We start from the raw sequence: 18,764 nt of genomic DNA on the forward strand, positions 1-18,764 counted from the left end.
GATGCAGGCCAATACTCTCCTCCTGGGTTTGTCAGGGCTGTCTGTCTGTCTGCAATAATAAGAGCTGGGGTTTTTTTTTGTCTCTAAGTAGAAGACAATAATATAATGATGATAATCTGAAGAGGATAGCGATGACGTCAGTAACTCACCTCTGAGTCCTGTCATGCAGTGAAGAATATTCAGCTTTTGAAAGACATACTGTCCAGATACTGCCACTAACAACGAACACACATACGTTTTTGGTGGATTAAGGTAGATTGAAAGCTACAGCTACTGCCCACGTAGCTCAATTAAACATGAAAACAAGAGATGTTTCGACAGGTTCAAAATGAAAGGACACAAAGGGACATCGCTAACCTGTTGATCTGACGCTGTACTGTGGTGAGAGGGGAAAAGGATGTTGTGTGGGGATTGAACCCACAACTATTCAGGCTGTTGTATGTGTGTGGTGTGATGGATGTTCCTACTCTTCAGTGGGTTTTAACAAGCCGCTGTTTCCCGTCTTTTCCTCAGGCCTGGAGAAAGGCAGTCAGTACAGCTTCCAGGTGGCAGCCATGACAGCTAACGGCACCGGCCCAGCCAGCGAGTGGTTTACCGCCGAGACGCCAGAGAACGACCTTGATGGTGAGAAAGAAAACACTTTATTTACACTTCAGTCTCGCCTCGTCTGCGTTCCAAATGGCACCCTATGGCCCTGGTCAAAAGTAATATGCCATTTAGCAGACGCTTTTATCCAAAGCGACTTACAGTCATGTGTGCATACATTTTTACGTATGGGTGGTCCCGGGGATCGAACCCACTACCCCTGGCGTTACAAGCGCCGTGCTCTACCAATTAGAGAATAGGGCGCCATTTTAGATGCAACCCTCCTCTCTTCCTCCTCCTCGGATGCAACCCTCCTCTCTTCCTCCTCCTCGGATGCAACCCTCCTCTCTTCCTCCTCCTCTGGCATGCCTTCCTGTCTATTGCCTGGGGATATTTCTAAAGATACGGTATCTCTGGTCTAAACTCTGATATTCAGACACATCCATCTCTTTATTCCATGTTGTGTGTGAGTCAGGTACAGTGGCTTGCGAAAGTATTCACACCTCCTTGGCATTTTTCCTATTTTGTTGCCTTACAACCTGGAATTAAAATTGATTTTTTGGGGGGGTTTGTATCATTTGATTTAAACAACATGCCTACCACTTTGAAGATGCAAAATCTTTTTTATTGTGAAACAAACAAGAAATAAGACCAAAAAAAACAGAAACCCTGAGCGTGCATAACTATTCACCCCCCCCGAAGTCAATACTTTGTAGAGCCACATTTTGCAGCAATTACAGCTGCAAGTCTCTTGGGGTATGTCTCTATAAGCTTGGCATATCTAACCACTGTGATTTTTGCCCATTCTTCAAGGCAAAACTGCTTCAGCTCCTTCAAGTTGGATGGGTTCCGCTGGTGTACAGCAATCTTTAAGTCATATTACAGATTCTTAATTGGATTGATGTCTGGGCTTTGACTAGGCCATTCCAATACATTTAAATGTTTCCCCTTAAACCACTTGAGTATTGCTTTAGCAGTATGCTTAGGGTCATTGTCCTGCTGGAAGGTGAACCTCTGTCCCAGTCTCAAATCTTTGGAAGACTGAAACAGATTTCCCCCAAGAATTTCCCTGTATTTAGCGCCATCCATCATTCCTTCAATTTTGACCAGTTTCCCAGTCCCTGTCGATGAAAAACATCCCCACAGCATGATGCTGCCACCACCATGCTTCACTGTGGGGATGGTGTTCTCGGGGGTGATGAGAGGTTTTGGGTTTGCGCCAGACATAGCGTTTTCCTTGATGGCCAAAAAGCTCAATTTTAGTCTCATCTGACCAGAGTACCTTCTCCCATATATTTGGGGAGTCTCCCACATGCCTTTTGGCGAACACCAAACGTGTTTGCTAATTTTTTTCTTTAAGCAATGCTTTTTTTCTGGCCACTCTTCCGTAAAGCCCAGCTCTGTGGAGTGTACGGCTTGAAGTGGTCCTATGGACAGATACTCCAATCTCCGCTGTGGAGCTTTGCAGCTCCTTCAGGGTTATCTTTGGTCTCTTTGTTGCCTCTCTGATTAATGCCCTCCTTGCCTGGTCCGTGAGTTTTGGTGGGCGGCCCTCTCTTGGCAGGTTTGTTGTGGTGCCATATTCTTTCCATTTTTTAATAATGGATTTAATGGTGCTCAGTGGGATGTTCAAAGTTTTGGATATTTTTTTATAACCCAACACTGATCTGTACTTCTCCATAACTTTGTCCCTGACCTGTTTGGAGAGCTCCTTGGTCTTCATGGTGCCGCTTGCTTGGTGGTGCCCCTTGCTTAGTGGTGTTGCAGACTCTGGGGCCTTTCAGAACAGGTGTATATATACTGAGATCATGTGACACTTATTTTGCACACAGGTGGACTTTATTTAACTAATTATGTGACTTCTAAAGGTAATTGGTTGCACCAGATATTATTTAGGGGCTTCATAGCAAAGGGGGTGAATACATATGCATGCACAACTTTCCCGTTATTTATTTTGTATAATTTTTTTACAAGTTTTTTTTTTTCATTTCACTTCACCAATTTGGACTATTTTGTGTATGTCCATTACATGAAATCCAAATAAAAATCCATTTAAATTACAGGTTGTAATGCAACAGAATAAAAAACACTGTATGTAAATATTTATACTCGTGGTGAGACCAAAGGTGTTTATATGCAGTTTTACAGATTGAGCATCATCAAACATGCTGTGCTGGTATCCTCTATGCTCCAAGGGCAATTTGATGGAAGAAAGAGAGGGAGGGGGAGAGAGAGAGAGACGGGGGGAGAGAGAGAGACGGGGGGAGAGAGAGAGACGGCGGAGAGAGAGAGACGGGTGGAGAGAGAGAGAAACAGAAATGCAAACAAAGAGAGAGGGGTGGAGAGAGAGAGAGGCAAAGAGAGAGTAATCAAGATTGAGAGAAAGAGAGAGATTAAGAGAGAATATGCATGAGAGACAGCGTTCACTGTAAATATGCACCAGCTGTTTCAAATGTCTCCCAGTTCTGTAGTTCCTGAGGCCATGCTGGATTAACTTCCAGTTCTGTAGTTCCTGAGGCCATGCTGGATTGACTTCCAGTTCTGTAGTTCCTGAGGTCATGCTGGATTAATTTCCAGTTCTGTAGTTCCTGAGGTCATGCTGGATTAATTTCCAGTTCTGTAGTTCCTGAGGTCATGCTGGATTGACTTCCAGTTCTGTAGTTCCTGAGGCCATGCTGGATTATCTTCCAGTTCTATAGTTCCTGAGGCCATGCTGGATTGACTTCCAGTTCTATAGTTCCTGAGGCCATGCTGGATTGACTTCCAGTTCTGTAGTTCCTGAGGCCATGCTGGATTGACTTCCAGTTCTATAGTTCCTGAGGCCATGCTGGATTGACTTCCAGTTCTATAGTTCCTGAGGCCATGCTGGATTGACTTCCAGTTCTGTAGTTCCTGAGGCTATGCTCAGGATTGCTTGACTGGAAGCCTGGAAGCCTGGCAACTCTGAACATAATGACTGGCAGCCTGGCAACTCTGACCATAATGACTGGCAGCCTGGCAACTCTGACCATAATGACTGGCAGCCTGGCAACTCTGAACATAATGACTGGCAGCCTGGCAACTGACCATAATGACTGGCAGCCTGGCAACTCTGACCATAATGACTGGCAGCCTGGCAACTCTGACCATAATGACTGGCAGCCTGGCAACTCTGACCATAATGACTCCAGCAGCAACACTCTGCTCTCACAGTGCACTACCTTTGACCAGGACCCACAGGGTGCCATGTGGGACATAACTGTACCTGGCTGCCTGGCTACCTGGCTCAAACATAAAAGCATTTTGTTTCATATACACTTTACATATCCTGACCAGAACAAGCTGTGTCAGCCAGGCAAACTAGTAAGGAGATTTAAACAGGTAATAATGCATGAAGGAGAGCAGGGAGATATGGAAGGGATCAATCAGGCAGATGCATTTAGGAGATGTAAGGGATCAATCAGGCAGATGTATTTAATAGATGGAAGGGATCAATCAGGCAGATGCATTTAGGAGATGGAAGGGACCAATCAGGCCGATGCATTTAGGAGATGGAAGGGACCAATCAGGCAGATGCATTTAGGAGATGGAAGGTGTCAATCAGGCAGATGCATTTAGGAGATGGAAGGGGTCAATCAGACAGATGCATTTAGGAGATGGAAGGGGTCAATCAGGCAGATGCATTTAGGAGATGGAAGGGGTCAATCAGGCAGATGCATTTAGGAGATGGAAGGGGTCAATCAGGCAGATGCATTTAGGAGATGGAAGGGATCAATTAGGTAGATGCATTTAGGAGATGGAAGGGACCAATCAGGCAGATGCATTTAGGAGATGGAAGGGGTCAATCAGGCAGATGCATTTAGGAGATGGAAGGGATCAATCAGGCAGATGCATTTAGGAGAAGGAAGGGATCAATCAGGCAGATGCATTTAGGAGATAGAAGGGGTCAATCAGGCAGATGCATTTAGGAGATGGAAGGGGTCAATTAGGTAGATGCATTTAGGAGATGGAAGGGACCAATCAGGCAGATGTATTTAATAGAGGGAAGGGATCAATCAGGCAGATGCATTTAGGAGATGGAAGGGGTCAATTAGGTAGATGCATTTAGGAGATGGAAGGGACCAATCAGGCAGATGTATTTAATAGAGGGAAGGGATCAATCAGGCAGATGCATTTAGGAGATGGAAGGGATCAATCAGGCAGATGCATTTAGGAGATGGAAGGGATCAATTAGGTAGATGCATTTAGGAGATGGAAGGGACCAATCAGGCAGATGCATTTAGGAGATGGAAGCGGTCAATCAGGCAGATGCATTTAGGAGATGGAAGGGATCAATCAGGCAGATGCATTTAGGAGAAGGAAGGGATCAATCAGGCAGATGCATTTAGGAGATGGAAGGGGTCAATCAGGCAGATGCATTTAGGAGATGGAAGGGGTCAATTAGGTAGATGCATTTAGGAGATGGAAGGGACCAATCAGGCAGATGTATTTAATAGAGGGAAGGGATCAATCAGGCAGATGCATTTAGGAGATGGAAGGGCTCAATCAGGCAGATGCATTTAGGAGATGTAAGGGATCAATCAGGCAGATGTATTTAGGAGATGGAAGGGGTCAATCAGGCAGATGCATTTAGGAGATGGAAGGGGTCAATCAGCCAGATGCATTTAGGAGATGGAAGGGGTCAATCAGGCAGATGCATTTAGGAGATGGAAGCGGTCAATCAGGCAGATGCATTTAGGAGATGGAAGGGGTCAATTAGGTAGATGCATTTAGGAGATGGAAGGGATCAATCAGGCAGATATATTTAATAGATGGAAGGGGTCAATCAGGCAGATGCATTTAGGAGATGGAAGGGGTCAATCAGGCAGATGCATTTAGGAGATGGAAGGGGTCAATCAGGCAGATGCATTTAGGAGATGGAAGGGGTCAATCAGGCAGATGCATTTAGGAGATGGAAGGGACCAATCAGGCAGATGCATTTAGGAGATGGAAGGGGTCAATCAGGCAGATGCATTTAGGAGATGGAAGGGGTCAATCAGGCAGATGCATTTAGGAGATGGAAGGGGTCAATCAGGCAGATGCATTTAGGAGATGGAAGGGGTCAATCAGGCAGATGCATTTAGGAGATGACAGAGGATCCTAATGCAATTCTAATACATTATTACCTAATAAGCTGATATTAACCTCAGAACTTCATCCTAGCATCTCTCCCTAGAGGGATGGTTTAAATTCATGCTCAAAAGACATGAACTATCGCATGAGGGGGCTTTTGAATACAGATGTATCTTTGCTGCAACTTTATCAGTGTTTCTGTTCCTAATTGGACCACAGCCACATAGTGGTAGACAGAGAGGACAGTGAACTCATACAGTACCTGGGGGTCTACATTGACAGTGGCTTGTGCTGGCCACCCATGTGGAGAGGGTGTGCTCACGTATCCAACAGCGTTTGCACTTCCTGCATGAACTCAGGATCTATGGAGTCAAGCAGAAGATCTTGCTTCTCTTTTATAGATCCACTATTGAGTAAATCCTACGCTACGGCATCGTTACATGGTTTGGTAACCTGACAGTGCAGATCCTCATTAGATGGTTTGGTAACCTGACAGTGCAGCTCAAAGCCCAAATCTTGAGACTGACCAAGACAGCAGGGAAGATTATAGGCATGATACTCCCCTCCTCTCTCCAGGAGACCATCATCAGACAGGCCAGAAAGGTCATATCGGACTCCACACATGCACTGAATACAGAGTTACAGCTGATGCCATCAGGGAGGCTTTATAGGGTGCCTAGATGCAGGCTGAACAGATGTAAACATCCCTTTGTCCCCCTGTCAATAAAACACCAAGAAGACACAGAGACAGATTGTGTCTGTGTGTGTGTGTGTGGCTGTGTGTCTGTGTCTGTGTGTGTGTGTGTGTGTGTGTGTTTGTGTGTGTGTGTGTGTGTGTGTGTGTGTGTGTGTGTGTGTGTGTCTTGGAGGAGTAGAGATAAAACAGATGATCAATGAGTCATGTTGTCATTTTTCTCTTCTTCTTGTCTTTCCAGAGAGCCAAGTCCCGAACCAGCCCAGTTCCCTCCACGTCCGGCCCCTGCCCAACAGCATCATCATGAGCTGGACCCCGCCCCTCAACCCCAACATCCTGGTACGGGGCTACATCATTGGCTACGGAGTAGGAAGTCCCTACGCCGAGACGGTCAGGGTGGACAGCAAGCAGCGATACTACTCCATAGAAAACCTGGGTGAGTTCTCTTCTACACTTTGGTTGAACCAGACTGAACATTGTACCAATCTGGTTAGTGGTAGTACTCAGTGGTGGAAAAAGTACCCAATTGTCATACTTGAATAAAAGTATAGATACCTCAATAGAAAGTTACTCAAGTAAAAGTAAAAGTCACCCAGTAAAATACTACTTGAGTAAAAGTGTAAAAGTATTTGGTACTAAATATACTTAAGTATCAAAAGTAAATGTAATTGCTAAAATATACTTAAGTGTCAAAAGTAAAAGAAGGGCGGCAGGTAGCTTAGTGGTTAAGACCGTTGTGCCAGTAACCGAAAGGTCACTGGTTCTAATCCCCGAGCCGACTAGGTGAAAAATCTGTCGATGTGCCCTTGAGCAAGGCACTTAACCCTAATTGCTCTGGATAAGAGCGTCTGTAAAAGTATAATTCATTTCAAATTCCTTCGATTAAGCAAAGCAGACAGCACCATTTTCTTGTTTTTAAAATGCATGGATAGCCAGAGGCACACTCCAACACTCAGACATAATTTACAAAAGATGCATTTGTGTTTAGTGAGTCCGCCAGATCAGAGGCAGAAGGGATGACCATGTGTTGTCTTGATAAGTGTGTGAATTGGACCATTTTCCTGTCCTGCTAAGCATTCAAAATGTAACGAGTACCTTTGGTTTATAATGTATGGAGTAAAAAGTACATTATTTTCTTTAGGAATGTAGTGAAGTAAAAGTAAAAGTTGTCAAAAATATAAATAGTAAAGTAAAGTACAGATACCCCAAAAACACTACTTAAGTATTTTTACTTAAGTACTTCACATTACTGGTAGTACTGCAGACCGAACATTGTACCAGTCTGGGTAGTGGTGGTAGTGAAGACTGAACATGGCATGGGCCCTCAGATCCTCAAAAACTTATACAGCTGCACCATTGAGAGCATCTTGACTGGTTGCATCACCGCTTGGTATGGCAACTGCTTGGCATGTTACCGCAAGGCGCTACAGAGGGTAGTCCGTACGGCCCAGTACATCACTGGGGCCGAGCTCCCTGCCATCCAGGACCTCTGTACCCGGCGGTGTCAGAGGAAGGCCCTAAAAATGGTCAAAGACTCCAGCCACCCAAGTCATAGACTGTTCTCTCTGCTACAGCACGGCAAACGGTACCGATGCACCAAGTCTGGAACCAACAGGACCCTGAACAGCTTCTACTCCAAAGCCATAAGACTGCTAAATAATTAGTTAAATAGTTAACCAGATAGCTACTTGGACTATCTGCACTGACCCTTTTTGCACTAACCTTTATGACTCATCACATACGCTGCTGCTACTGTTTATTATCTGTCACTTTATTCCTAGTTATATGAACATATCTACCTCCATTACCTCTTACCCCTGCACATCGACTAAGTACTGGTACCCCTTGTACTGTAGTGTATATAGCCAAGTTATCGTTACTCGTTGTGTATCTATTATTACTTTTATTATTACGTGTTTTACTTTTCTGTTATTTCTCTATTTTATTTATCTCTGCATTGTGGTTAAGGGCCTGAAAGTAAGCATTTCACTGTTAGTCCACACCTGTTGTTTACAAAGCATGTGACAAATACAATGTTATTTTATTTGAGCCACGGGATCAAAACAGCAGAGAAGTTGTGCCTCGCACGTCGACGCTCTTAGTTGTTGCGGAAAATTGACCCTCTATGCTGTTTACTTTTCTGCATCTACGTCATATCGCTGTCTACCTTTAACACTGACATCTACGTCATATCGCTGTCTACCTTTAACATTGACATCTACATCATATCGCTGTCTGCCTTTAACACTGACATCTACGTCATATCGCTGAGTCTACCTTTAACATTGACATCTACGTCATATCGCTGTCTACCTTTAACACTGACATCTACGTCATATCGCTGAGTCTACCTTTAACACTGACATCTACGTCATATCGCTGAGTCTACCTTTAACATTGACATCTACGTCATATCGCTGTCTACCTTTAACACTGACATCTACGTCATATCGCTGAGTCTACCTTTAACACTGACATCTACGTCATATCGCTGAGTCTACCTTTAACATTGACATCTACGTCATATCGCTGTCTACCTTTAACACTGACATCTACGTCATATCGCTGTCTACCTTTAACACTGACATCTACGTCATATCGCTGAGTCTACCTTTAACATTGACATCTACGTCATATCGCTGAGTCTACCTTTAACATTGACATCTACGTCATATCGCTGTCTACCTTTAACATTGACATCTACGTCATATCGCTGAGTCTACCTTTAACACTGACATCTACGTCATATCGCTGAGTCTACCTTTAACATTGACATCTACGTCATATCGCTGTCTACCTTTAACACTGACATCTACGTCATATCGCTGTCTACCTTTAACACTGACATCTACGTCATATCGCTGAGTCTACCTTTAACACTGACATCTACGTCATATCGCTGAGTCTACCTTTAACATTGACATCTACGTCATATCGCTGTCTACCTTTAACACTGACATCTACGTCATATCGCTGTCTACCTTTAACACTGACATCTACGTCATATCGCTGAGTCTACCTTTAACATTGACATCTACGTCATATCGCTGAGTCTACCTTTAACATTGACATCTACGTCATATCGCTGTCTACCTTTAACATTGACATCTACGTCATATCGCTGTCTACCTTTAACATTGACATCTACGTCATATCGCTGAGTCTACCTTTAACACTGACATCTACGTCATATCGCTGAGTCTACCTTTAACATTGACATCTACGTCATATCGCTGTCTACCTTTAACACTGACATCTACGTCATATCGCTGTCTACCTTTAACACTGACATCTACGTCATATCGCTGAGTCTACCTTTAACATTGACATCTACGTCATATCGCTGAGTCTACCTTTAACACTGACATCTACGTCATATCGCTGAGTCTACCTTTAACATTGACATCTACGTCATATCGCTGTCTACCTTTAACACTGACATCTACGTCATATCGCTGTCTACCTTTAACACTGACATCTACGTCATATCGCTGAGTCTACCTTTAACATTGACATCTACGTCATATCGCTGAGTCTACCTTTAACATTGACATCTACGTCATATCGCTGTCTACCTTTAACATTGACATCTACGTCATATCGCTGAGTCTACCTTTAACATTGACATCTACGTCATATCGCTGAGTCTACCTTTAACATTGACATCTACGTCATATCGCTGAGTCTACCTTTAACATTGACATCTACGTCATATCGCTGAGTCTACCTTTAACATTGACATCTACGTCATATCGCTGAGTCTACCTTTAACATTGACATCTACGTCATATCGCTGAGTCTACCTTTAACATTGACATCTACGTCATATCGCTGAGTCTACCTTTAACATTGACATCTACGTCATATCGCTGTCTACCTTTAACACTGACATCTACGTCATATCGCTGTCTACCTTTAACACTGACATCTACGTCATATCGCTGTCTACCTTTAACACTGACATCTACGTCATATCGCTGTCTACCTTTAACACTGACATTTAAGTCATTTAGCAGACACCCTCTGACAGGCTCCGAGACAGCTTCTACCCCCAAGCCATAAGACTGCTAAATAGCCAGACTGCTAAATAGCCAGACTGATAAATAGCCAGACTGATAAATAGCCAGACTGATAAATAGCCAGACTGCTAAATAGCCAGACTGCTAAATAGCCAGACTGATAAATAGCCAGACTGATAAATAGCCAGACTGATAAATAGCCAGACTGATAAATAGCCAGACTGCTAAATAGCCAGACTGATAAATAGCCAGACTGATAAATAGCCAGACTGATAAATAGCCAGACTGCTAAATAGCCAGACTGATAAATAGCCAGACTGATAAATAGCCAGACTGCTAAATAGCCAGACTGATAAATAGCCAGACTGCTAAATAGCCAGACTGATAAATAGCCAGACTGATAAATAGCCAGACTGCTAAATAGCCAGACTGATAAATAGCCAGACTGATAAATAGCCAGACTGATAAATAGCCAGACTGATAAATAGCCAGACTGCTAAATAGCCAGAGTGATAAATAGCCAGACTGATAAATAGCCAATTAATGCTACCCGAACTATCTGCACTGACTCTATCTTCCACTGTCCCTACGCACACTCACGAGACTATATACGCTGAGTGTACAAAACATTAAGAACACCCCCCCCCGCACCCCCCTTTTGCCCTCACAACAGCCTCAATTCGTCGGAGCATGGACTCTACAAGGTGTCAAAAGCGTTTCACAGGGATACTGGCACATGTTGACTCCAATGCTTCACACAGTTTTGTCAAGTTGGCTGGATGTCCTTTGAGTGGTGGACCATTGTTGATAACGAAAGGAAACTGTTGAGGGTGAAAATCCCAACAGCGTTGCAGTTCTTGACACAAACCAGTGTGTGCCTGGCATCTACTACCATAACCTGTTCAAAGGCACTGAAATCCTTAGTCTTGCCCATTCACCCTCTGAATGGCACACATACACAATTCATGTCTCAATTGTCTCAAGGCTTAAACATCCTTCTTTAACCTGTCTCCTCCCCTTCATCTACACTGATTGAAATGGATTTAACAAGGGATCATAGCTTTCATCTGGATTCACCTGGTCAGTCTATGTCATGGAAAGAGCAGGTGTTCTTAATGTTTTGTACACTCAGTGTATACACACTCACTCCAACACATTCACATAAGCAAAAACACATCAAACACTTTTACACTCATAATTTGCTGCTGCTACTCTGTTCTTTATTTTACTCTTATTATTATCTATCCTGATGCCTAGTCACTTTACCCTGCCTTCATGTACATATCTACCTCAAATACCTTATTATTACATATCCTGATGCCTAGTCACTTTACCCTGCATTCATGTGCAAGTATTCACACCCCTTTACTTTTTCCACATTTTGTTGTCTTACACAGTTGTGTTAAAATTGATTTAATTGAAATTGTTTGTCAACGATCTAGACAAAATAATCTGCAATGTCAAAATGGAAGAACATTTCTAACATTTCTAACAAATATATGAAAAATAAAACACTGATTCATCTTGATTAGATAAGTATTCAACCCCCTGAGTCAATTCATGTTAGATTTACCTCTGGCAGGGATTACAGCTGTGAGTCTTGTGAGCTCCTAAGAGCTTTGCACACCTGGATTGTGCAACATTTGCACATTATTCTTTTTTTTTTTATTCTTCAAGCTCTGTCAAATTGGTTGTTGATCATTTCTAAACAGCCATTTTCAAGTCTTGCCATATATTTTGAAGCCGATTTAAGTCAAAACTGTAACTAGGCCACTCAGGAACATTCAATGTTGTTTTTTTAGGTTATTGTCTTGCTGAAAAGGGAATTAGTCTCCCAGTGTCTGTTGGAAAGCAGACTGAACCAGGTTAGCTCTATTCCGTTTCTATTTATCCTATAAAAACTCCCTAGTCCTTGCCGATGACAAGCATACCCATAACATGATGCAGCCACCACCATGCTTGAAAATATGAACAGTGGTACTCAGTGATGTGTTGTGTTGAATTTGCCACAAATATAACGCTTTTGTATTCAGGACATGAAGGTAATTTCTTTGGCAATTGTTTTGCCTTTTTACTTTAGTGTCTTATTGCAAAAAGGATGCATGTTTTGGAATATTTTTAGTCTGTACAGGCTTCCTTCTTTTCACTCTGTCATTTAGGTTAGTATTGTGGAGAAACTACAATGTTGTTGATCCATCCTCAGTATTCTCCTATCACAGCAATTAAACTCTGTAACTGTTTAAAAGTCACAGTTGGCCTCATGGTGAAATCCCTGAGCGGTTTCCTTCCTCTCTGGCAACTGAGTTAGGAAGGATGCATGGATCTTTTTAGTGACTGGGTGTATTGATACACCAACCAAAGTATAATGAATAACTTCACAATGCTCAAAGGGATATTCAATGTCTGCTTTTTCTTTAACCCGTCTATCAAATGGGTGCCCTTATTTGCGAAGCATTGGGAAACCTCCCTTGTCTTTGTGGTTGAATCTGTGTTTGAAATTCACTGCTCAACTGAGGGACCTTACAGATAAATGTATATGTGGGGTACAGAGATGTGGTAGTCATTCAAAAATCATGTTAATTAACATTTACATTTACGTCATTTAGCAGACGACTTACAAATTGGTGCATTCACCCTATAGCCAGTGGGATAACCACTTTACAATATATATATATATTTTTATTTTTATTTATTTTAATTTTTTAGGGGGGGGGGGGGGGGGGGGGGGTAGAAGGATTACTTCCATGAAACTTATTATGTGACTTGTTAAGCAACTTTTTACTCCTGAACGTATTTATGCTTGCCTTAACAAAGGGGTTGAATACTTACTGAATCAAGACATTTCAGCTTTTCATTGTTTATTTATTAGTAAAAATTTCTAAAAACATAATTCCACTTTGACATTATGGGATATTGTGTGTAGGCCAGTGACATAAAATCTCAATTTAATCCATTTCAAATTCAGGCTATAACACAACAAAATGTGGAAAAAGTAAAGTGGTATGAATTCTTTCTGACGGCATTGCATCTACATCAAATACCTCGTACCTCTGCACATTGATCTGGTACTGATACTCCCTGTATATAGCTCCATTCTTGTGTATTTTATTTTATTCCTCTTGTGTTACTATTTGTTTTAACTTTGCATCGTTGGGAAGGGCTCGTAAGCAAGCATTTCATGGTAAAGTTGTACTCGTCGCATGTGACAAATATAATTTTATTTTATTTGATCTTATCCAGAGCGACATACAGGAGCAATTAGGGTTAAGTGCCTTGCTCAAGGGCACATAGGCAGATTTGTCACCTAGTCATCCAACGCTCTTAACCTACATTAAAAAAAAAGGTATCATATACAGTGAGGGAAAAAAGTATTTGATCCCCTGGTGATTTCGTATGTTTGCCCACTGACAAAGAAATGATCAGTCTATAATTTTAATGGTAGGTTTATTTGAGCAGTGAGAGACAGAATAACAGCAAAAAAATCCAGAAAAACACATGTCAAAATTGTTATAAATTGATTTGCATTTTAATGAGGGAAATAAGTATTTGACCCCCTCTCAATCAGAATGATTTCTGGGTCCCAGGTGTCTTTTATACAGGTAACAGAGCTGTGATTAGGAGCACACTCTTAAAGGGAGTGCTCCTAATCTCAGCTTGTTACCTGTATAAAAGACACCTGTCCAATCATATTCCAAACTCTCCACCATGGCCAAGACCAAAGAGCTCTCCAAGGATGTCAGGGACAAGATTGTAGACCTACACAAGGCTGGAATGGGCTACAAGACCATCGCCAAGCAGCTTGGTGAGAAGGTGACAACAGTTGGTGCGATTATTCGCAAATGGAAGAAACACAAAATAACTGTCAATCTCCCTCGGCCTGGGGCTCCATGCAAGATCTCACCTCGTGGTGTGGTAATGATCATGAGAACGGTGAGGAATCAGCCCAGAACTACACGGGAGGATCTTGTCAATGATCTCAAGGCAGCTGGGACCATAGTCACCAAGAAAACAATTGGTAACACACTACGCCGTGAAGGACTGAAATCCTGCAGCGCCCGCAAGGTCCCCCTGCTCAAGAAAGCACATATACAGGCCCGTCTGAAGTTTGCCAATGAACATCTGAATGATTCAGAGGAGAACTGGGTGAAAGTGTTGTGGTCAAATGAGAACAAAATCGAGCTCTTTGGCATCAACTCAACTTGCCGTGTTTGGAGGAGGAGGAATGCTGCCTATGACCCCAAGAACACCATCCCCACCATCAAACATGGAGGTGGAAACATTATGCTTTGGGGGTGTTTTTCTGCTAAGGGGACAGGACAACTTCACCGCATCAAAGGGATGATGGATGGGGCCATGTACCGTCAAATCTTGGGTGAGAACCTCCTTCCCTCAGCCAGGGCATTGAAAATGGGTTGTGGATGGGTATTCCAGCATGACAATGACCCAAAACACACAGCCAAGGCAACAAAGGAGTGGCTCAAGAAGAAGCACATTAAGGTCCTGGAATGGCCTAGCCAGTCTCCAGACCTTAATACCATAGAAAATCTGTGGAGGGAGCTGAAGGTTCGAGTTGCCAAACGTCAGCCTCAAAACCTTAATGACTTGGAGAAGATCTGCAAAGAGGAGTGGGACAAAATCCCTCCTGAGATGTGTGCAAACCTGGTGGCCAACTACAAGAAACGTCTGACCTCTGTGATTGCCAACAAGGGTTTTGCCACCAAGTACTAAGTCATGTTTTGCAGAGGGGTCAAATACTTATTTCTCTCATTAAAATGCAAATCAATTTATAACATTTTTGACATGCGTTTTTCTGGATTTTGTTGTTGTTATTCTGTCTCTCACTGTTCAAATAAACCTACCATTACAATTATAGACTGAACATTTCTTTGTCAGTGGGCAAACGTACAAAATCAGCAGGGGATCAAATGCTTTTTTCCCTCACTGTATAGTATTCATTTTTTATATCTGTGTCCATATTGTCCATGAGATTGTAGTGGAATTACCATATGGTTCAAGAGGAAATAGCCTAATTAACGAAAAAAGCATTTAATCAACAATTGCATCATTTTCAGATAACTCCGCAACTCTTCCACTAGTTTGACGCCAAAACATTTACACCAAAGACATATTGACATAGTAAAATAAATAAAGGATATTTCATCCTGAAACATTCATATTAAACACCAATGGTATTCACTAAGTTGATGGTTTATATTTAGGATCATGTTTAACAGCTTGGTCATTGTATTTTTTATTTTAATACCATCTTCTTTGATTATTTAATACATTACATGTGATAAGGTCACACAGATGGCCAGAGATAATCTCAGACATCTGTGATCATCTGAAGTACCCAAAAGTGCCACTAGATGTCTTGTGATACATTACATAAAATCCTTGAAAGTAAAACAATTAAAATAATAATCTGGTAGTTTACTGGTAAACTTGCCTTTGCAATCCTAGTCAGAACAAGTCCACTTCCTGTCTCTCTTCTACTGTCACGCCCTGACTCAGGGGACGCTTAAATGTTGAGTCAGGGTGTGTATATTCTTTGTTGTGGGTTTTCTATGTTTTGATCTATTGTGTATAGTTCTATGTTGGCCGGGTGTGGTTCCCAATCAGAGGCAGCTGTCGCTCGTTGTCTCTGATTGGGGACCATACTTAGGCAGCCTATTGGCACTATTGAGTTGTGGGATCTTGTTCCGGATTAGGTTTGTTGTATCTACCTTAGGACGTCACGGTTCGTTTCTTGTTTTGTCGTTGAGTTTATTTAGTTGAATAAACATGTACAGTGGGGAGAACAAGTATTTGATACACTGCCGATTTTTGGATCCAGAAAATCACATTGTATGATCTTTAAGTAATTAATTTGCATTTTATTGCATGACATAAGTATTTGATACATCAGAAAAGCAGAACTTAATATTTGTTACAGAAACCTTTGTTTGCAATTACAGAGATCATACGTTTCCTGTAGGTCTTGACCAGGTTTGCACACACTCCAGCAGGGATTTTGGCCCACTCCTCCATACAGACCTTCTCCAGATCCTTCAGGTTTCGGGGTTGTCGCTGGGCAATAAGGACTTTCAGCTCCCTCTAAAGATTTTCTATTGGGTTCAGGTCTGGAGACTGGCTAGGCCACTCCAGGACCTTGAGATGCTTCTTACGGAGCCACTCCTTAGTTGCCCTGGCTGTGTGTTTCGGGTCGTTGTCATGCTGGAAGACCCAGCCACGACCCATCTTCAATGCTCTTACTGAGGGAAGGAGGTTGTTGGCCAAGATCTCGCGATACATGGCCCCATCCATCCTCCCCTCAATACGGTGCAGTCGTCCTGTCCCCTTTGCAGAAAAGCATCCCCAAATAATTATGTTTCCACCTCCATGCTTCACGGTTGGGATGGTGTTCTTGGGGTTGTACTCATCCTTCTTCTTCCTCCAAACACGGCGAGTGGAGTTTAGACCAAAAAGCTCTATTTTTGTCTCATCAGACCACATGACCTTCTCCCATTCCTCCTCTGGATCATCCAGATGGTCATTGGCAAACTTCAGACGGGCCTGGACATGCACTGGCTTGAGCAGGGGGACCTTGCGTGCGCTGCAGGATTTTAATCCATGACGGCGTAGTGTGTTACTAATGGTTTTCTTTGAGACTGTGGTCCCAGCTCTCTTCAGGTCATTGACCAGGTCCTGCCGTGTAGTTCTGGGCTGATCCCTCACCTTCCTCATGATCATTGATGCCCCACGAGGTGAGATCTTGCATGGAGCCCCAGACCGAGAGTGATTGACCGGCATCTTGAACTTCTTCCATTTTCTAATAATTGCGCCAACAGTTGTTGCCTTCTCACCAAGCTCACCCATCCCAGCCTTGTGCAGGTCTACAATTGGATCCCTGATGTCCTTACACAGCTCTCTGGTCTTGGCCATTGTGGAGAGGTTGGAGTCTGTTTGATTGAGTGTGTGGACAGGTGTCTTTTATACAGGTAACGAGTTCAAACAGGTGCAGTTAATACAGGTAATGAGTGGAGAACAGGAGGGCTTCTTAAAGAAAAACTAACAGGTCTGTGAGAGCCGGAATTCTTACTGGTTGGTAGGTGATCAAATACTTATGTCATGCAATAAAATGCAAATGAATTACTTAAAAATCATACAATGTGATTTTTTGGATTTTTGTTTTATATTCCGTCTCTCACAGTTGAAGTGTACCTATGATAAAAAGTACAGACCTCTACATGCTTTGTAAGTAGGAAAACCTACAAAATCAGCAGTGTATCAAATACTTCTTCTCCCCACTTTACGTATATCACGCTGCGCCTTGGTCTGACCCGTCATTCAACGAACGTGACATCTCCTTCCTGTGCTTACAGAACAACAGAGAAAACATGGCTTACGGTATTTGAAGTTGAGAGTCACGGCCTGACGTTATCAACGGCGGGTTAAGTGCCTCAACATTTTTTAATTTTTTTTCACCTTGTTAGCGGTGAAACTGACGACCTCACGGTTACTGATCCAAAAGCTCTAACCGCTAGGTTACCTGAGCATCACCGTACAGTACAGCAGACAAATGTTCTGGGTAAATGTGTCAACACCACACGGTCTGTCTGTGGTGGATGTCTGCGTAGTCCGAATAGATTTAACTACCTCACATGCTCTATGCCTAATGAATACAATCCGAAAGGGTAATCCTGTCACCCCCTGACTCAGGGGACTCGTATATGTTGAGTCAGGGTGTGATTTTTCCTTGTTGTGTTTGTTCATTGTTGTAGAATCTAGAATGGGTAGATCTATGTTGGCCGGTGTGGTTCCCAGTCAGAGGCAGCTGTCGCTCGTTGTCTCTGATTGGGGACCATACTTAGGCAGCCTATTGGCACTAGTGGGTTGTGGGATCTTGTTCCGTGTGAGGTATGTTGTTTGTGTCTACCTTGGACTTCACGTTTCGTTTCGGTTGTTGTTTTGTCGCTTGTTTATTCGTTCCAAATAAACATGTACGCATATCACGCTGCGCCTTGGTCTGATCCGTCTGTAAGCGAACGTGACAAATCCATCTGCATATTTATTATTTATGGCACATGCAGTACACTGATGACAGTGTTTAAATCTTCTGGGAGACTAGCGGAGATGAGAATGTCATCGTGGATCAGTTAGGATTTATTCACCACTCCTTAGAGAATGATCTGACCTCTCTATGGTCCTATGACAGGGTCATCTATGGGTCATATATGGAGAATTCATTATGACGAGAGAAAATCCACGGTTTAAGATTAGCAAAACAGCTGTTGAATACGGGTTTTCTCGACATAGGACATTTATACTGTAGCATTCATTCTGTTTTTAAAACAGCATTTTAATTCTAATTAATTATTTAACAGGAGCGTGCA

The 18,764-nt window shown here is 42.7% G+C and overlaps 1 protein-coding gene across 1 annotated transcript in view; it reads left to right on the forward strand.

Moving 5' to 3' along the window:
* LOC311135794 (netrin receptor DCC-like) overlaps window positions 1-18,764 on the forward strand; it is a gene marked incomplete at both ends in the record, with an annotated part of 433,415 nt that overhangs the window by 387,882 nt on the left and 26,769 nt on the right. Inside the window, 2 exons of the mRNA XM_084169836.1 lie at window positions 514-624; window positions 6,612-6,806. Coding sequence (XP_084025962.1) covers window positions 514-624; window positions 6,612-6,806 — 306 coding nt within the window. The remainder of the gene's footprint in view (window positions 1-513; window positions 625-6,611; window positions 6,807-18,764) is intronic.

Source organism: Coregonus lavaretus, assembly GCF_964263955.1.
Source record: "Coregonus lavaretus genome assembly, chromosome: 10".
NCBI lineage: Eukaryota > Metazoa > Chordata > Actinopteri > Salmoniformes > Salmonidae > Coregonus > Coregonus lavaretus.